This window comes from Podarcis cretensis (genome assembly GCF_951804945.1).
Source record: "Podarcis cretensis genome assembly, chromosome: 9".
Lineage (NCBI taxonomy): Eukaryota > Metazoa > Chordata > Lepidosauria > Squamata > Lacertidae > Podarcis > Podarcis cretensis.
This window is the reverse complement of record NC_137178.1, coordinates 19,229,679-19,249,612: the sequence shown is the minus strand read 5'-3', so window position 1 is coordinate 19,249,612 and position 19,934 is coordinate 19,229,679. Positions and strand designations below refer to the sequence as shown.

General features: G+C 38.8%; 1 protein-coding gene and 1 long non-coding RNA gene across 4 annotated transcripts in view; one reads left to right on the top strand and one right to left on the bottom strand.

The window, feature by feature from the left end:
- The window catches only part of LOC307224435, a 173,692-nt gene that overhangs the window by 119,364 nt on the left and 34,394 nt on the right, over positions 1–19,934 (top strand). The window lies entirely within an intron of this gene.
- The window catches only part of SMARCAD1 (SNF2 related chromatin remodeling ATPase with DExD box 1), a 44,093-nt gene that overhangs the window by 12,386 nt on the left and 11,773 nt on the right, over positions 1–19,934 (bottom strand). The window contains exons 3-9 of one of the 2 annotated variants that reach the window (XM_079990759.1): positions 19,004–19,172; positions 15,117–15,273; positions 14,145–14,208; positions 12,884–12,975; positions 11,900–11,983; positions 10,891–10,975; positions 5,982–6,376 (exon numbers count right to left, since the gene is read on the bottom strand). In XM_079990759.1, coding sequence (XP_079846885.1) covers positions 5,982–6,376; positions 10,891–10,975; positions 11,900–11,983; positions 12,884–12,975; positions 14,145–14,208; positions 15,117–15,273; positions 19,004–19,172 — 1,046 coding nt within the window. Of the gene's footprint in view, positions 1–5,329; positions 5,720–5,981; positions 6,377–10,890; positions 10,976–11,899; positions 11,984–12,883; positions 12,976–14,144; positions 14,209–15,116; positions 15,274–19,003; positions 19,173–19,934 lie in introns of those variants that run through there. The other variant, XM_079990760.1, reaches the window with a different exon arrangement.

Below are 19,934 nucleotides of genomic sequence, written 5' to 3'. Positions count from 1 at the left end.
TTACACAAAAAAACCTTCAAAACAATCTCTCTCAATTACAAGAAACAGAATTAATGTGCTACTGAAAGTATAACGGGGTATAATTTTTGCACCTACTCATATATTTTTGAAATATAGCATTAGATACTTTAAACAAATCAGCTTCTGTTCTTTCTAGTGTATCTTGATTTCAGTGAGGCTTTTGACAAAATCCTGCTTTTGTGAAGAAGCTGGTAAAATGTGGGCTGGGTGAGGGAACTGTTATGGGGATTTGTAGCTAGTTGACTGACTAAACCCAAAGAGTTCACTTATGGTTCCTCATGATCCTGGAAAAAAAGTGACAAGTGGAGTACTGAAGGGTTCTGTTGTTCTTCAACGTCCATATAAATGATTTGCCTGAAGGAACTGAGGGGATGGTCATTTAATTTGTAGCCGATACCAATCTGGGAGGGGTAGCTAAAGCCACAGAAGACAGAATAAGGATTCAAGATTACTTTAACAGATTGGAGGACTGGGCCCAAATTATCAGAATGAATTTCAATAGGGAAAAATGTATGGTTCTACACTTAGGCAGGAAGAACCAGCTGAACAAATAAAATATGGGGAACTGGGTTTGCCAGTAGTACATGTGAAAACACATGTCTGACCAAACTGCGAGAGGTAGTGGAAGACAGGAGTGCCTGGCGTGCTCTGGTCCATGGGGTCACGAAGAGTCGGACACGACTAAACGACTAAACAACAACAACAACATGTGAAAAGGAACGAAAGGTCTTAGTAGACCACAAACTTGATATGAGTCAACAGTGTGATGCAGAAGCAACAAAAAGTTAACGCTATTCAATGCTGCATCCAAGAGGTTTAGTCTTTGACTCAAGCCTTCCAAGTATTTGTAGATGGCCTCTCTGATCTGCTGAAGGCTGTGCCACCAGTTTGCAATGTGGGTTGTTGTGGCATAAGACAGACATGAGTAGTTATGGCCTTCATGTTCCTGCATCTCCCTAGCATGAGGGAGGCCCTCTCAGTGTCAAGATAATCAACATGGACAATACTTGTCACAGATCTGGCTACAGTTCTAAGACTGCCTCTAGCAGCAGAGAACCACCCTCCATACTTGTTTAAACAGGGAAGTAATTTAAGGATATGAGGAACAGAATGAAAAACAAGCTAATATTTTCCTAATCCCAAAGCTATAATAGCCTTTTGTCGGGCTCACTATTGCAAATGAGTACAATACAGCATCTTAATCTCATGCATAATGTGTAAAATGAAAAGGTATTTTTGTTTTATTTTGCTTTGCGAGGATTGCTTCACAACCATGGCTTGCTTATAAAGCCTATTCAAAGCATTCTGAAAAATCAACATGAGCTAAAAAGGAACTCCTCTGTTTCCTTTGTACTAAAAAAGCATGGCATAGTCTACACTTGTAGCAGAATGAGGTGGTAGAACACCCAAATCCTTGAATGACCAACTCTCTCTGCATTAGCCTACAGCAGGCTTCCTCACTCGGCCTTGCAGATTTTTTAGGCCTACAACTCCCATCACCCCCAGCTAGAAGGACCAGTGGCAAGGGATGATGGGAACTGTAGTCTCAAAAACATCTGGAGGGCCAAGTCTGAGGAAGCCTGGCCTACAGGTACTCTTCATGCAAGATGCAAGAAGTATGTAAGATGGTGGCACATGCAGACACTGTGACTGAGTGCTCCATGGAGAGGAGTCAGGGTTTGTTAGGACGAATTATTTATAGCCGACACAAAATACTGTATTTAATTATGGGGTATCAGAGATTCTAGGGGGTTAACCAGGCTGGGATAGCAGGCTTGTTGGTTTTTGAATGTCTGAAGTAGATTTTTTCAATTTCGTTGTTCTGTATGGGACAATGACAATAAAGATTATCGTATCATATCGTATCGTATCGTATCGTATCGTATCGTATCGTATCGTATCGTATCGTATCGTATCGTGTCGTATCATGGGAGGCCCTTCTCATTGCTCCACCATTAGGACAAATACATTTTCTATGTAGGCACCCTGACAGTGGAATATCCTCCTGCAGATGCATAGTGGCACTGACACTTCTGTTCTTTTGGCACATTGGTTTGCCCAGGCGCTTTTTTTGGGGGGGGGGGGGTGTTACAGCTGCAAGTAAGGCATCGAAATTGTGATTCGTTGTGTTGTATCCAAAGAAGTTGCCTCATTTGTACTTCTCTCTCCCTCACTCCCCCTCACATTTGTTCTGTGGTTTTCTTCAACCACCACAAGTAGATTTGCAAGGGGAGGTATGGGGACATGTGGGGAGAAACCCCTGTACTAGGAGGATGGCTTTATTATAGAAAACCCAGTATTTTGGTGTCTTTGGAAGCTGTGTTGAATTTGCTTTACTTGTACAGTTGTTTTACTGTACTGTAACCCACCCTAGCATGCATGATGAAGGGTAGCTAAAAGTTTTCGTATAAAAATAAATAAAATGAGATAGAATGAGCCAGATGGGAGAAGAATATTAAAAGAGTGATACCTATCAAGAACTCCCAGCAAGCAAGCAAGCAAGCAAACAGTGCAGAAGTCTTAAATTTCTGACTAATCTATTTGCCACTAATTTCCATTAGAAAGGAACACCTCGTTTGAAAAGTGCATTTCTGTACATTCACGGTAGCTTCATTTGGCTGTTGTGGTGAAGTCTTTTTGAAAGTAAGTTTAAACATCAACAGAATACTTTGAAATTTAAACAACACTGAACCACCAGGAGTAGAAAAGCGTGTTTGTTTGTTTGTTTAAAAAAAACAACCACAAAGTTATTTTAAACAGGAGATTTCTATTAATTATTCTAGATGCCTAAAGCTCAGGTTGGCATAAAGATAAAACTTATAATCTTTAAATAATGCACCTCAAGTGAAACCATCTGCTATAAAAACCACCCATTTTGTTTCATGTCAGATTGTTAACATCTGTTTCCAAGTTACAACAAGAAGAACCTTCAGCTGTTTTCCAACTTGAGCCTCATGAACAATATGATAAGCAGTTTATGCAAAAGCTGCTCAGGTTTGTCCATTTGATAAGTACAACTGCAATCTGGATACAATTCAGCATTTTAAAGTCCCACTACCAAAAGACCTAGAAAACCTCAGCAGGGGCCTCTGGGGCAGTACTGGACAAGATGATCCGACTTGGTTTAGGTCAGTTTCATATGTCTATAGTTAAGTGCAGAGGTTGTTGGAGGCCCAGGGCAGCAGTCTTAATTAGAGTAATGTTATAAACAAAACAAAAAAGGCAGCCAGTCCCTGGCGGGTCCCCTTGCCAGCTTAGCCCTCTGAGTTCTGGGGCAAATGTACCTGGCTGCCTCCACCCACCTACCCCCTGCACAGATCTGTTGCCCTTTCTGAATGCCACTGGTTCTTCCAAGGTTTCTCTCTTATTATTATTATTCAACTGAAGATGTAAGATAATTCAGCTTGGGGGCCTTCTGCATGCAATGCATCTACTGCCAAGCTGCAGCACCCCAACCTATAGGTAGCTTGAGCTCAATACTTCCCAAAGCTTGTGTATGTCTCTGAAGTCTTTGAATCAAGCCCTCAATTTAGCCAAGTTCTATTCTTTCCAATGAGATCTGCAGAACTAAGGTCTCTGTATACACATTTCATTTTAACCTGTGATTGCCGGACTGTTACGGAGAACTGGATCTTGCATGCATATTGTCTAACAGAAAAAGTTTCACATTTTCCATTAGGTGTTTTTTTTTGGGGGGGGGGAGAGTAACAATATACACACTAGTTTCACAGACTTCATGCTTTCTCTCCCCGCTCCCCCGGAAGAGTAAAATAAGCTACACATAATTATAAATAGTTCAGATGAGGTCCCCACTACTCTGTAATAAGCACTAATACCCTTTCACAAATTTTAGACACGTCTTCTTTACATAAGAGTATAAGCAGGCAAAATGACCTGCACACAAAGGTGTTCTTCCTCAGGAGAGAACCCCTTCTGTTGGAGGAAAGGAAATTTGGATATAACCCAACATATTTACCATATTTTTTCATGTATAAAACACCCCCATGTATAAGACACTCCCTATTTTTGGGGACTCTAAATTAGGAAAATACCCCTCAGCACTACCCGTGGATAAGATGAGCCCCAATTTTAAACCTAATTTTTTGGTTAAAAAAACCTAGTCTTATACACGGAAAAATACAGTAAATAATGACTTTGCCACTAATTAGGCACATTTCCCACTAATTAAATTCATGATTTTACACACAGATTAAAGAAGCCTAATCTAAATTTACAGTTTCCATGAATTAAGGTATTTTAGACTATGAAGGAAGCATGCAAATTTTAAAAACATGGACTAAATATGGAAACACTAAGATAAAATTAAATACTTCTAACATGTGCCTTTTGGATGTAGACTAAAACTGTTTGGTTACCTTTTGCATTCAGCAAAATAAAGCTGGAATTAAACATGTTTCAAATTTAGCATTACAACTTAGTAGCAAAAACGTTTGGCCTGCTCTGCAGAGTCGGCCTTAAGCACATTTAAAAGCTACTCCTTCAAACTTTCAAGATCTCCAATTTGCTGCATTTTATTAAAACTGTGGGCATGTAGTTACAGCAACTATGCAGCTCTCCGGGTGCTGACAAAGAGCTCTTATGAAAGGGATTGTTTAATACAAACAGGCCCACACAGCTTAATTGTATGGAACTATTTCAGAGGATGGCAGCCCTTTAGCAAATACTTTTGCAAAGAATCTGTCTCGGCGAAGCTCGACATGTTTCAGAACAGACAGATGTTCTGTTCAAAGTCAAAGGCTTCAGGCAAAACAGTCTCCGGAGCAGCATTTCAGTAAAGCTGCACTTCTGTGAATTTGCGTACACTCTTTAAAATATAAAAGTTTGAAAACTTGACCAAGTCATCCTAGGAACTAATGATGAAATGCACCATTATTTTAAAAGACCACTAGCATATATAGCACTAGCACGCAGCATATATAATAGGGGTCTTTTAAAATCAAAACAAAACAAAACTGAACATATACATAAAAATGCAATTCCCATCAACTCCCCCCCCTCACCTGAAAATACTACTTTAAAAAATACAGTCGGTACAACACCTAACTGTCAAAAGGGCCCATTTACTACTATTTCTCTAAAACCACATCAAACAGAAATCACAAAGTTAAAAATACTGTAATTCCACAACTTTTCTTCTGAATTATTAGCATTTTCAAACACAAAATCAGACTGCTCTGGCTAGAGGCTATTCACTTTCCTGGAACATACATAGCTCGAAGCACACAATTATAGCAAACATTTGAAAAATAAATAGTCCAATGACTGGGAAACCGTACCAAGTACTCACCATTAGCTAGGTTTTACTCTTTCCTTTCCTATGTTAAGGTTTTCTGACATTGCTTTTGAAAACTGTAAGCTATAGCACTCCATAAAATGGCCACATTGCTCAGCTAATAAAACCAGTGTTAAAAAGACAGAGCATAAAGATTTAAAAGGAGGAACAACCACCAGGAAAATCATCAAAGGAACCGTTTCGTCAGTGTAGCTTAAAATATCCATCCTGGCATCTTCAATCATGGAGCAACCCTGGAAGTCGGTTGCTGATTCTCTGAAGTAGTTGCAGCAGAAATACTGCCACATTCTTGCCTTCTGCATGGTTTCTCAGCTGCAGCAGATCAGAACAGGCTAGCAAACAACAGCTTCCCAAATGAAAGCTCTAAATTCTTCTTCTACAGTGAAATGAACCAAGTTTCGGTGCTCAAGAGTGAGTGACAGTGTTGCCAGCCAATCAGCTTGGGTTTTTCAGGAAAATCACCCCTTAATTCATTCAAAATTAGGTCATCTGACACTATTTGAAATGCTATTGGCTTAGAACGAGCATAGTGTTTTAGCCTAATCAGGAAAAGGCCACCCATCTATGTCTTTTTGGATTTAAGGCATCCTTGACTATATTACTTGCTGTATATATATATATTTTTAAAGAATGAATGCAGACTTACCAGAGCTTCCCAACTATTAAAGGGACGGAGCTCTACTATCTTCTGAGCCTTTTTCTGAGAGCACTGGGGGATCAAAGTGAGTTCACCCAGTGAAGCATCTTGCAGGAAACTAAGAATTTTAGTTTTGTAACCATCCTCCATCACATCATCACTACCACCGTAGTCCTCATCAAGGGAGCTGCCAGCTTCCGAAGCAGACTCGTACTCCAAATCTTGAGAGTCCCTTTTAGTACTCCAGATTTTTTTCTTTTTATCTTTCTTTCTGAAGCCGTTCTCAGTTCGTGTGGAGGATTTCTCTTTGAGCTTCACATTAGTGTCATTCTGGCGATAATGGCTGTTATTAACGGAGACCCCCTTTCCATTTGAAACTTCACTTTTGGAGGGGTATTGGGTATCTGTATATGCATTAAAAAAAAACAACACAGAGAGAACTTACAAGAAGACAGTAATGATGGGGGGGGGGGGAGAGAGCTGCACAGAACCAGTGCCTACTTTATGGAATAAGCTTTCATTTCCTTACTCAAAAACATTTTATCCAATATTTGGCACTATTCCCATGACTGCATTGTGCTGCTCTGATATCTGACAATCATAACAGAACATTGCACAATCCTATTTAAAAGCTTAAATATTATTGTTAGTATCACATACAGGTGGAGGAACAGACATTTTCTTCTCAAGCTCTAAATAAATATTAACTGGTTAAATCAGGACATTAAACAGCCATTGCTTTTCACTAATGTCTTGCAGAACAGGACACCTGTTAATAGTTTTAAGCAAGATCTGTTATTTTGTACCCAAATCTGTTTTAATGTAATGACGACACATTCAGCAACAGTAAAACATGCCTGTATTGCTTATTTAAAACACTTTTTGCAATTCTGTACTTTTAAAGACATCTTAGTCATGAAACATTTTCAGTATCTCAAATTCAGTTCTTTTGGAAATAAGGTAACAGGCTGAAATCCTAGCCCCACTGAATTAAATAGGACTTGCTTCTGAGAAGACATAGTTTTAGCTGTCATGTAACTAAATATCTTGCTACTTTCTAATATTTCATAGTTGTAAGAAATATTGCTTAAAGGAGAGTTAAATAATTCAATTATATTAGAAGAATTCACTGTAAAACAGTAAATAGTTCCATAATAAAAGGGATTTGTATTTTAGCCTTGTTAGGAAAGTCAGCTTAGCTATTTCACCTATTATTACAGTATAAGTGTACATTAAAGACTTTTATTAGAAGTAAATGGAATGCAAGTAGCAGTACATTGTTATATTTAACAACAGAAGTTGAAAAGGGTATTTTTCAGACAGCTCACCTCCTCTTACGCTGTCCCTAGAGAGGCTTATCTTTTTGTTCTTCTAGACTTTTTAATTACAAAGGCTACTTTTATCTGGTTCTTTTAGACTCTTGAACCAAATTATCTTTTTGACAGTTTTAAACAGTTTTAGCTGCTATGTCTAAGCTGGTTCTCTAGGTTTCCCTGCTCTAATTTGTATTAATTATAATTGTTTTTACTGTTTAAACTGTGGGCTGCTTTTTTATTTCTAATACAGTAGGTCTATAAACCACCCTAGGGAACTATGTTATATGGATGGCTTACAAATATAACAAGCACCTATATTCCTAAATAAAAGTTGGTAATGCGTATTTGTGGAACACCCACTATGGAGTCACAGCAATTAATTCAGTTCACACAAAACTTAAAATAAAAGTTAAAGGAGTCTTTTTGCAGATGCCAGAATAGATAATGTAGTGTGTTCTAATGTAGCAAGGTCAGGACAAAAACGGTGAGCTATAAGAAGCTTTTCGACTTGTACTTCTCAAAGAGCAGCTCCTCACACATATGGCAAACTGCTTTTAAAAATGACAGCACTTTGTGACATTGTGTGTTTGTGGGGATGATGGAGAGTAAGGTGTGTAAGTATGCTGCTGAAATGAAAAATTCTACTAGGCTGCTACAAGTTCCTGTGTTCACACAAGAAAGTATTTGGATCCTGGCCTCAGCTTTTAAATGTGCTCATCATTTTATAAGGTACCTAAAATATTATGCCTCTATTTAATGAAGTGTTAGTAATGCATTTTTTAAAAAGAGAAGCAAGCAGAACGCCAGCAGTAACATGTGAGAACTTGAGGGGGCATTGTACATCACTGTTCATCACAGGACATTCCTAAGTCCCCTGCTGCTGGAATAAGCCAGCAGTTTCAAATTGTTAAAGTGCTTAGGAGATGAGATGCCCCACGCCCATAGTACAAAAAATATCTGGTACTACCCATTTCTGGTTGTTATAGAACACTTCCCATGGCTACTGCAGAAATGCAGCAGCTGCAGTAACAATTAGGGTCCAGGATACTGACATTTTACATAGTTCAACCAGCCAGTGACAAGCAGAAAGGCAGGAAATAAACGAATTTGTTCCAGTATTTCTCTTGTTATTTGCAATTATCTTCCAGACACTTATAATCAAGATGCTCAAGCCTAGCCTCTTTCCCAAACACTTTCTCGGTACATAAATTTACTATTTTAAGCGCATTACTATAAACCAAAACATTTTATTTATATAAAACGTGATCCGATTTACAAAGGTGCTGAGCCATGAGAAAATCACTGTGGTTCCCAAAACTGTCCTAGGGGAACTTCGGGAGCTACCTCTAACACAGAGCAGGGAGGAGAGACACACATGAAAGCACTTGCACATGTATATAAGGTCCTTCTGGATATTGGCCTAGGCTTGGAATGCAAACACATTTATTTGGAAGCATCACTTGGGCTTGGATCCCAAGGTCCTCTAGCTCAAGCAGAAGGTACCCTTGCCCACACAAGCCTTCCTGTACAGCTTCCCATGCCAAAAACACATAACACCGGTCCTGAAAGACCTACATTGGCTCCCAGTATGTTTCTGAGCACAATTCAAAGTGTTTGCGCTGACCTTAAATGCCCTAAACGGCCTCAGCCCAGTATACCTGAAGGAGTGTCTCCACCCCCATCGTTCAGCCCGGACACTGAGGTCCAGCTCCAAGGGCCTTCTGGCTGTTTCCTCACAGCGAGAAGTGATGTTACAGGGAACCAGGCCTTCTCAATAGTGGCACCTGCCCTGTGGAATGCCCTCCCATCAGATGTCAAGGAAATAAACAACTATCTGACTTGAAGACACCTGAAGGCAGTCCTGTTTAGGGAAGTTTTTAATGTTTGGTGTTTTATTGTATTTTAAATATTTTGTTGGAAGCCGCCCAGAGTGGCTGGGGAAACCCAACCAGATGGGCATGGTATAAATCAATTATTTTTATTATTACTACAGGAGTCTGAAGGGGAGGGAAGGAAAACCCCATTGTGTAAATGGAGCAGAAGTCAATAAGCAGAGGTCATTATGAAATCACTATACTATTTTTGAAGATGCCTCCAAAACTAAAATAATCAGCTTTGAACACAAAATCAGACAACAAAAAAGCTCTCATTCAACTGGTTACTGCAAAGTATATTCTAGAACAAATAACAAATTGCAGTCATTTTCATTGTTGTTGCTTTTCTAGCAATTTGATCTGCTGATGGTGTTGTTTTTTTAAAAAAATCAAGCAGAGAATATGTTGGTAGAACCAAAAGGCTGGGAAGAAGCTGGTGGCAGCAGCAGTATATGGCAGCTCTCTAGCAGGGATATGAAAGTCTACTTAAATGGCATCAGCGATCACCAACAAGACTGACTTCAAAGCTCAGGAAACAGTACATTTGAATGTCAGAATTAGTGCTTAGTAACAATCAAGAAAGGGAGGATGTGAAAAATGTTGCATCCTTCTTGGCAGTGCGGTATGGCAGTCTCTATTAAGTATTCTACAAAGAATTAAACAGGTTCCTTCCATCAGTTTACAATCTAAAATATTTTAATTGTAATAGCAGCAGTACAATGACATTAATGCAGGATGAAGGTGGCTAGTTGAAATATGCAGAATGCTTACACTGCAGCTCCACTCTTAGGGACAAAGGTTGCTGCCTGATAGTAAGTCAGACCACTGGTCCATCTAGCTCAGTACAGTCTACACTGGCTGGCAGCAGCCCTCCAGAGTTTCAGACAGGAATCTGTTTTATTCCCTACCTGAAGATGCCAGGAATTGAATCTGGGACCTTCTATATGAAAAGCATGTGTGCTGCCATTGAGCTGTGACCCTTCCCAATGTTAGATCCCTAGTTGGGGAGGAAAACATGAAGAAAAGGAAAGAAACAGAAAGAATGGCAGGGAAGAGAGCAATGCTGCTAAGTTGCTTCTGCTCATATCATTTTGGGCTCTTTGTTGCATAGTAGAACCTCTATCACTAAAGCCTCTCCTGAAGTCATTTGTGGGACGTCAGAGAACATTTCAGAGTGTTGCTTGACATGAGTGAGAGACTACAAGCAGGAACAGCAATTTCTGAAGTCTGTCTAGGACAGGCATCCCCAAACTCGGCCCTCCAGATGTTTTGGGACTACAACTCCCATCATCCCTAGCTAACAGGACCAGTGGTCAGGGATGATGGGAATTGTAGTCCCAAAACACCTGGCGGGCCGAGTGTGGGGATGCCTGGTCTAGGAAGACCTTAAGCATACATCCACAAGGCTCTCACCAAATGGTAAGAGATTGCAGGATTGAAAATACATTGCAATAGTTCTGCCCACAATTGTCACTCAAGCCTTACATCACTTAGAATTCCTCAACTTTTACTCCATCACAGAATCATTGATAATAAAAGATATATTCTTACATCAGCATCTGACTTGGTCATTTTTTCTATTTAAAAATATTTCACATATTACTTACAACAGGACATGTAACTCCTTGGGATGATAAAGCCTATATGGGTGTAGGTGTGTGTGTGTGTGTGTGTGTATATATATATATATTTGTGTGTGTGTGTGTATGAAAACGAAATACTCTTTACCCTCATGATCTTCCATGAATACTTTTAAAGATTCAAAAGCTTCCTGAAATATCCAGTTGTGTTCCCGAAGTACATCTCTCAGCTCCTATTTAAGAAACAGTAAGCAGAAATCCTATATAGTCACAGAATTAACAGCCTCTGAATATCAATGTATTATCACAACTAGACAAACATCTATTCAGATAAAAACAAAGAAGACAATCAAGGAACCTTCTCATTTACAGCAACTATGAGAACATACAATATACATTGTGGCTACTACTGCCCAGTACAAAATTGCTCTTTACCTTTACATTTTATCCAACAATTAAAGCTGAAAGTACTCCAGATCACTAGCTCCAAATTCAAGAATGCCTCACATTATTTCTTTACAACACTATCTTCTACTGTAATATTAACTGTCTATTCTAGCTCATGATGTGGACTGACTGCTGGATCTATTCCTAGATTGCTCAATTATTACACATACTATTATATATATTATTTACACTAACAATAAATCCATTCTCCAAGTGTCTACGCTTATGTAGCAAATATGACACTATTCATGTAGAAGAAGAAAGTTTCAGCAGGCTTGGGATAATCCCAATGTTGGCAGAGGTACGAAAGACTTTAGAAAAGCTTAAAGCAGTGATGGCCAAACTTGGCCCGCCAGCTGTTTTGGGACTACAACTCCCATCATCCCTAGCTAACAGGACCAGTGGTCAGGGATGATGGGAACTGTAGTCCCAAAACAGCTGGAGGGCCAAGTTTGGCCATCACTGGCTTAAAGGGAGGGTTGATGAGCACTGAGTATCTGAAGGGAGGGAGGATAATGGAAAACTGGGGATGGGGGAAAATGGAATGGAGTATCCTAAAAAAAAAGTACTCATGATCAAGTCACTTCATCTCTTTTACACAATTCCAAATTCCTATGCAAAGGGAAGAGAGCTAATAACAGTAACTAGAATGTGGACTAATTTTTGTAAGAGGGTTATATACAACACATTTTTGGGTGAATGTAACATACCTCTTTATCCAAGCTCGGAAATTCTTTGTGCAGTTTGCTTACTAGATTTTCACGCTTTTCCCATTGATTCTCAGGACTCTGCAACTACAGTTCAGAAAAGATTCATTAATTTTAGACTTATCCTACGCCACTAACTAGACAACACACAACCCAGTGAATGAAAAAGGTAACTTGAAGGAACCACAATTGTGTGTGGTCCATGGGTGAGAAACCTCAGGCCTGGGGCCAAAGGCTGCCCCCTGCAAGCCTTCCTAACTGTCCTTCACAACTTTGTCCCAACCTCCCCCCCCCCCCCCGACTAGTCCTGCTTCACACCTTCCTTCAAGTGTTTGTGTGGTTGGAAATGTCCTTCAAATCTGATAATGCCTTTTACTTGCCTGGGTAGTGAATAGAGAAGAGTGTGTGAGTGTTTCTCAGACATTGCCTACTGTACAAATGTTAAAAATTTACACTTGCTGCACTGCTCACTCTTCCTCAATTACCAGAATGTGGCCCCTGGCAGGCTGCCCATAAAGTAACATGGTGCTCAGATTGAAAAAAGGTACCCTATCCCTGGTGTAGCAGATACAGCTAAACCTCCAGATTCATCAGCAGCACTTATTTTAGCCAGATATGGATTAATGTCTTCATAAAGATTATTTTCAGCACACTTAAGGTTGAAAACTTCATCTGTGTATTTAGAAAGAAAGCGGTCAGAGGCCACACAAAATGGCTTAGATGAATTGGAGCTGCCCAAACATCTGTGATTTCCCCCCTGTGAACTAACTCGGACATGTGGCTACCAAGTCATGCATTAAATACAGAAAATTCAGTGTATGAAAGAGATATGATTAGGAGAACGTTTAATTTCCAATGCTCTAGCACTCATCTCATAAATAATTAGCTCAGGAACTGAGCACACATGGAAAATCTTGACAAGGTGTTTACTCAACGAGTGCTAATTGGGGGTTCTGTATGTAAAGGAAGTTACAACCAGCTACTTACAGGATCAAGCTTTTTCTTTTTCGTATTTTGGTCATCCTCATCTTCAGTACCATCGTTGGCACTTTCCTCAAGTTTCCTTTTGCGAGAGCTGCCTTTTGAAATTAAAAAGGGGATCTTTAAAAAATTGGCAACTTCTTGCAGTCCAGTATCAAAGCACTTTGTTGCTTAGCAATTAATCTAAATGCCCTTTAATCAAAACAAAAACTGTTTTTTTACTTCAAATTAACCAAACAGTAAAAAATGTAGAAATTTTATTGTATACTAACATTTTTGTTATGAGTTGGCAGTTCATAAGAAATAAAATAAATAAAATTTTGCCAGTTTTTTCTCTCCCACCCATCCACCAAACACACACACACAAACCCACTGAGACAAAAAAAAAAAAAAATAGCAGATGTTCAGAAATTCCTCCTTCTTTTAAAACTTGCTCAGAATCAAAGGAATCATGCCCTTATGTTCAGGCATGTTTCTTCATGTCTATTATTTTATACACAGGACGACTAGCCAAAATGTTTTTCACAAAAGTTTGCTGTTAAAAAAGATACACATTCGAGAGGCTATAAAAAGATGTAAAATTTCAGTTTTTAAAAAAATGAAAATTGGATGGAAGGGGAAGTCAAGGAGCAAAAACAAACAAGGAAAGAAATGCCATTTTGAGACATGCAAGAGATGTACAGTTGAAATAACTTGTAGCCAAAATCCAAGACCATACTATGTAGATAATTCTTACTTCTGAGTTAATATGTGCAAGAGTGTGTTGCAAGTCCCCTTAACTTCAGTAGAACTGACTTCCACAGATGATGCCAACTTATCTGTATGCTATCACAAGTGAGATCACCACTGACTGCATTTGCCAATACCTAGCCTTCAAACTGATCCTGATAATATGAAGCAAATGGAGTACACAAAATGGAACTTAACCAATATTCATGTGAACATATGCAAAATTAGGCATAGAAATGCTTTGTAGATGGAATTATATCTGAATTTATGAATCAGCAATGGAGGGCCTTAGACAGTTAGGTCCCCAAAGATGGGTATGGGCAAAGATGGAATGGGCACCAGTGCTTTGCAACTTGATCATAAATAATCTAGGGTTAAGGGTAACTAGTTGGGCATCCGTATTTGCAGATGACATCAAATTATTTAGAGTGGTTAAAACAAAAAGGAATTGCATAGCATTTTCTGTGCCAGCCAATGCTAAAGTGCTAGGTAAAAAACTGCTTGGAAACTATTAACAGAAAGTACCAGTACTTCTTACCTTCCTCATTCAACTTCAAGCCTTCAGCTATAGCTTCATCCATTGTAGCAGTTGATGATATCAGCTAGAGAGAGAGAAAGAGAGAGAGAGAGAGAGAAAGGACAAAAAAGTCAACAAACATTTCTTTATTAAAATTAGAGGAATTTCAATTATATTCTGAAGAATTTACAGTGAAATCCTATGCATGGTTTTTGAAAGTTCTTCTGTATTCAAATTGTCCACCCCAAAAAATATGAATTCTGCAATCCATACAAACTGGGAATACTTGCTACTGATAAAGGGAGAGGAGTTATGCAATACACTGTAGTACACTGGAAATCCATTTGCCTTCTGAGCTGTTAGGAGACATTGCCCACATTATTTCAACTGCATCATGACAGTCACAATGGGTCAAAAACTTGTTTAAGAGGGAAAGCAGAGCTTCTCAGGAAGCTGCTACATTCTGCATGCCCACTCTACAATTCTTTCACTGGCACTATTTAATGATTATATGCTGCTATGAGTTTCAAAGAGCTTTCCATGGACCAGCTCAGCAAGCCTTTAAGCTTCTACTTAAATAACATTTACTTAAGCTATTATTTTATGGATTGCATTTCTAATCATTTTTATGTGCCCTGGGGGGGGGGGGGAGAGGGAATCATACTTTATAGGGCAAAATGGCAAGAGTATACATACTAATACGAATGAACTCATGAAAGGTAGATAGTATAAGAGACTAAGTTCTCAGGCTACTATATATAGAAGAGTTGCCTATCCAAGATCACCTACTCTGTTCACAGAAAATGCAAGATTTGAAAACAAAACTCCCTGAGTCACAGTGTGTGAGAGAATGAGAAGGTGAGAGTAAGTAGCTCACTTCCAAGTGAACACTAACACTGCTTTAAGACTAAATATTGTACTTCATTCTTCACAATATTTTATGACTGGTGCTCCTTTCAAATTAGCTAACAATTCAAAAGTAAATTACTGTACTTGTAATAACTCTTGGTCACTTTTTTGTGGAAAGAGTTCCTTTAGTGTTTGGAGTTTGCAATAGTTCAGATCCTCCTCCTCTTCCTCCTCTTCTTCATTTTCCTTAACAGATTTTGATGGCTTGCCTTCATCCTCTTCACTATCTGAAGGCTCTGAGCTGTCGTGCATGGTAAAAATATTTACACCATTTTAGTCAAGCACCGTAGTATTGCATTTTCTATAATTATATAAACACAGTAGCACTGGTAGGAATAACAGCAAATTTATTATGTCATAGGATTTCATGGACACATCTGATTGAGTGAACTGTAATCTCTGAATAGGTATACCATCTTAAAACTGGTCTTTAAGGTGCACAACACTCTTCATTGTTTTTTACTGCAAAAAGACTGATAGGGCTACTCCTTTGGAATCTAACTTTTAAAACCAGCTGCCCTGTCAAGAGCCTTGGGAAAGCAAGCAATTAGCTCTAGCCTTATCATAAAAACTTACCCAACACAGGAGCTGTTTATAGGCTACGTTTCTGTCTAGGGAATTTATCTGCATTACTCTCTGGAATATTCTGCTGCAGCAGATGCAACATTTTCTCTGTAAGAAGGTGAAACCTAATTTTCTAAGATTATGCCTTTCTGATGTCAAAGTAGCTTTCAAGAAAATTGCCAGTTACCCCATACAACATTACCCATCCCTGAACATTCTGAGTTGCATCTAAGAAATCTCAAAAATATTGTCAAAACTAATTTACCTATATTCTACATTGTTCTGTGCCAATGTTTCTGTATTCCAACCCTACTGGCTTTTAAGGTTACATCTACTCAAGAGAGTGTGTGGATAGCTTATAAGATTTCATAGGTACACAGCGAAGCTCTTAAAAATCACATACGTTGTACAGCACAGTTGATACAAGAATTCCTAGACAATATGTATATGCATCTGTCGCACACACAAAAGTGGTTGTACAGGAATATCCAATGTGGTATTGACCAGATGTTGTTATAGACTACAATTCCCATCATCCTTGACCAAGTTTGGCCAGGGCTAATGGAAACTGGGAGATCAACAGCATCACACTGGCTACCTTGCATAGACTGAGCAGACTCTGATCAACAAAAGAGATGCTTCTGTGGGCTGACAATAATTATGTGGACTGGAAGCACCTAATGCTTCCGTAAGTGGCTCCACTTAATGGCCATAAGTGACTAGCTATTTACAAAGATTAGGTTAGTTCCTTTGTTCAACAAAAAAAGGTTCTGAACACACTAGGAAGGCCTAGTTATTGACTGAGAAGTTCGTTTTCTCTATCTCATGAGCACAGCAAATACTTTACAGGAGTCACTCAAGTACACTTGAGCAATAACAGAATTATTAACAAAGAGAAATAAGGCCTTATCGAATACCATCTAGTTTACACACTCAGCTAGGAAGTTGATTCTGAACCGCAACACCTGACCACAGTAAAATGAAGCAGCCCTTTTCAAGAGGTGTTAAACACTTGTTAATTTGCCTTAGCGTTGCCTTGGGAAAAGGAATTAAATGCATTAATTACAAGAGATAAAAAGTAGTTTCAAAACTCCATTCATTTATTTGAAAACTTAACTCATAATACATTATCTTCCAAATCTTTTTATAAAACCGAATGCCTGAGGGCATGTTAAAATGCTCATCTAATTATCAAGTTGTTGTCATTTATAATATCTTTTTCTTGAAGATGCTGTGTAATTAAAGATCATAAAAAGTAAGTACATAATTAAACAAAGCTCTATGGAAACAATAAAAAATGCTCCATGTATCATATAAAAAAGTATTTTTTGAGAATTTATTTAATGATACCAAGAATTATTTTTCATAGTTAAAAACAACGGATGCATTTAAAATTCAGATTGAAGGAGGAATGCATCTATAATCAGGAGAGATTTTAAAATAAATAATGCTTGTTTCAATAACTGAGATTCACTTCTTTTTAACTCTATGAACTTTATTGAGTACAGTGATACCTCGGGTTAAGAACTTAATTTGTTCCGGAAGTCCGTTCTTAACCTGAAACTGTTCTTAACCTGAAGCACCACTTTAGCTAATGGGGCCTCCTGCTGCTGCCGTTTCGCTGCTGGAGCACGATTTCTGTTCTCATCCTGAAGCAAAGTTCTTAACCCGAGGTAATATTTCTGGGTTAGCAGAGTCTGTAACCTGAAGCGTATGCAACCTAAAGCGTATGTAACGCGAGGTACCACTGTATATGTTAAATAGTAATGTTGCAGTACCTAAGATCATTATATTACAATCCAACCAACCCTTTTGAGTGGGCAGTTTGTCATTATGCTGGTGTGCGAGGGGATGATTGTTTTATTTATGTTTTTATTATGTGTTTTGTTTTCTTGTATTTTTATGCTGTGAACTGCCCTGAGATCAATGCTGGCATACCAATTTAATAAGTAAATAATATATGTTCTTGGGCCTACAGTCTTTGGCTAACGAAATGGTAAACTTGGTGAAAATGGAATGAATTTTGGACTTACTATGAACATTCATTTTCTTCAGTGGATAGTTCTAACCTAGGAGTGAGTTACAGGGCAAAAACCTTGATGGATTGATTGATTTACTTATCAATTCATCCTGCTCACTACTGCCTTCCCTCAGGCCTTCAGTTCCAAGGCACCAGAATTCTCAATGTCATAGTAACCTGTAAGGCCACTTTATACGTGGTTGCTCCCAAGAGAGGCATGGAGATGTGAGTAGTCATAACACCTGCTACTCCATCTCGTTTAAACAGCTACCTCAGTGCCCTGCCAGCTCCTCTGGCTAGAAGTGTGAAGAAGGGCCAAAGACCCTCCTCCTCCATCCTCAATCAAGTTCATCTGTCCAACAGCTTCCTTGCCCCCAGGTCATGGCTTGAAGATCAGCAAAGCAATTAGAAAGAGAGGAGCTGGTGGGGTGGGGAGGGATTAATCATTTTACAAGTTATGTAACCTTGTTACTTAATTCTTTTAAACTGTATGGTGGTATTTTTAAGTACTGTAATTTTTATTGATCATAATTTAGTAAGGATTTATTGTTATTGTTGAGAGTGAATTTCTGTTTAATTATTTGATGGTATTTTGAGAGTCAATTTTATTGTGCACTATTAGATTCTAATGGAATACTGAATATTGCTATAGAATAGAATAGAATCACAGAGTCGGAAGGGACCACAAGAAGAAGAGTTTGGATTTGATCTCCCGCTTTCCTAAGGAGTCTCAAAGAGGCTAACAATCTCCTTTCCCTTCCTACCCACAACAAACACTCTGTGAGGTGAGTGAGGCTGAGAGACTTCAGAGAAGTGTGACTAGCCCAAGGTCACCCAGCAGCTGCATGTGGAGGAGTGGGGACGCGAACTCGGTTCACCAGATTATGAGTCCACTGCTCTTAACCACTACACCACACTGGCTCTCCAGTGTCACCTGGCTCTCAAGGATCATCTAGTACAACCCTGTGCGACACAGGACTCTTTGGCCCAATGTGGGGCTCAAACCCATGACCATGGGATTAATAGTTTCATGCTGTTTGATAAAGCTGTTTATTTTAAGCCATATTTCTTATTATGACATATGCGTTGGATCAGGCAGTCGTAAAATAGATTTTGTATATTTTGTTGCTTCTTTGGCTTGTAAAATGCCTTGCGTATTGCAATAAAGAAAGGTGGTATACAAATTAAACATGCAATGAAATGAAACCTATTTAGGAGCTCTCATGGAGTTAATGATAACAAGCTTTATTGTTTTTTATACCGACCCCCCCAAAAAAAATATTTGCTTGTAAGAAAGTAGTAATCAGAAATATGGACTTAATATCAATTTATGAGTATCAATAAGGGAATTTATATGTATAAATAAACAGGCATTACTAAGACTTACATAATAATCACATCCTTCCTGGGAGCAGCAAATTGCTTTATACGGGAGTATTTTGGTGCCACTTCTTCTTCACTTTCTGATGACAATTCAATAACATCTTTCTGACACTTAAAAAAAGATGATTGTGTTGTCCTTTTTGCTTCAGGGGTTTCTGGAACACTGGAATCATCTGTCAAAGCATTTTAAAGGATAAAAAAGACACATGTTACAGAAAAACAAGAGTACAAGTCTTACTATGATTGAGGTATCATCAGAAGTGGCCACGCTGATTACACCAAATTAATTAGAAATGTGCTTTGGGGGCACGTTTAGTCTAAGAATTATGTAATTTAAGTTAATGAGTTTTTCTACTGCCTTGAAAACGTGTGTGTTAAAGGTGGTATAGTTGGGTGGTTAATTGAAGATCTGTTTCAAGTTGTGGCATCCTTAAAACTCAGCATGCCTCCAAACTCAATGGCTGCTGAGAAAAGTGTGAACACACATGGGCTAAAATCACAGCCTTACGTAGGCTCAGAACTACAGTGTGGCCTGCACAGGTCTTCTGGCATCAAATGGAAAGAAGGGGCTTCTGTGTTCTGCTATGCTCTTGCTTGAAACAGCTAACAGCCCTAAAAGCAGGTAGGGGCAAAAGTGAAAAGATTATGGTTCCATCCATGGCTCCGTTTCAGGGCTAAAGCATTCTGACCCTGGAGGGCAAAATGAGAAAGACAGCAGCACACACAGGAGAACAGCAGCTGCAAAATAGGATTGCTGCCTGACAGAAGTTTACTGGAAATAAATTTTAAATAATCTGAAAGTGCTTGAGAGGTGTTTGATGGAAACGTCAATAAATCTTGAGCTTTTATAACCCCGAGCAAGTGACTGACACTGGAAAAGTAAACTTTGAAACTGGGTGCTGTGGCATGCCCCCCACCGCCGTAGTAAAATTGTA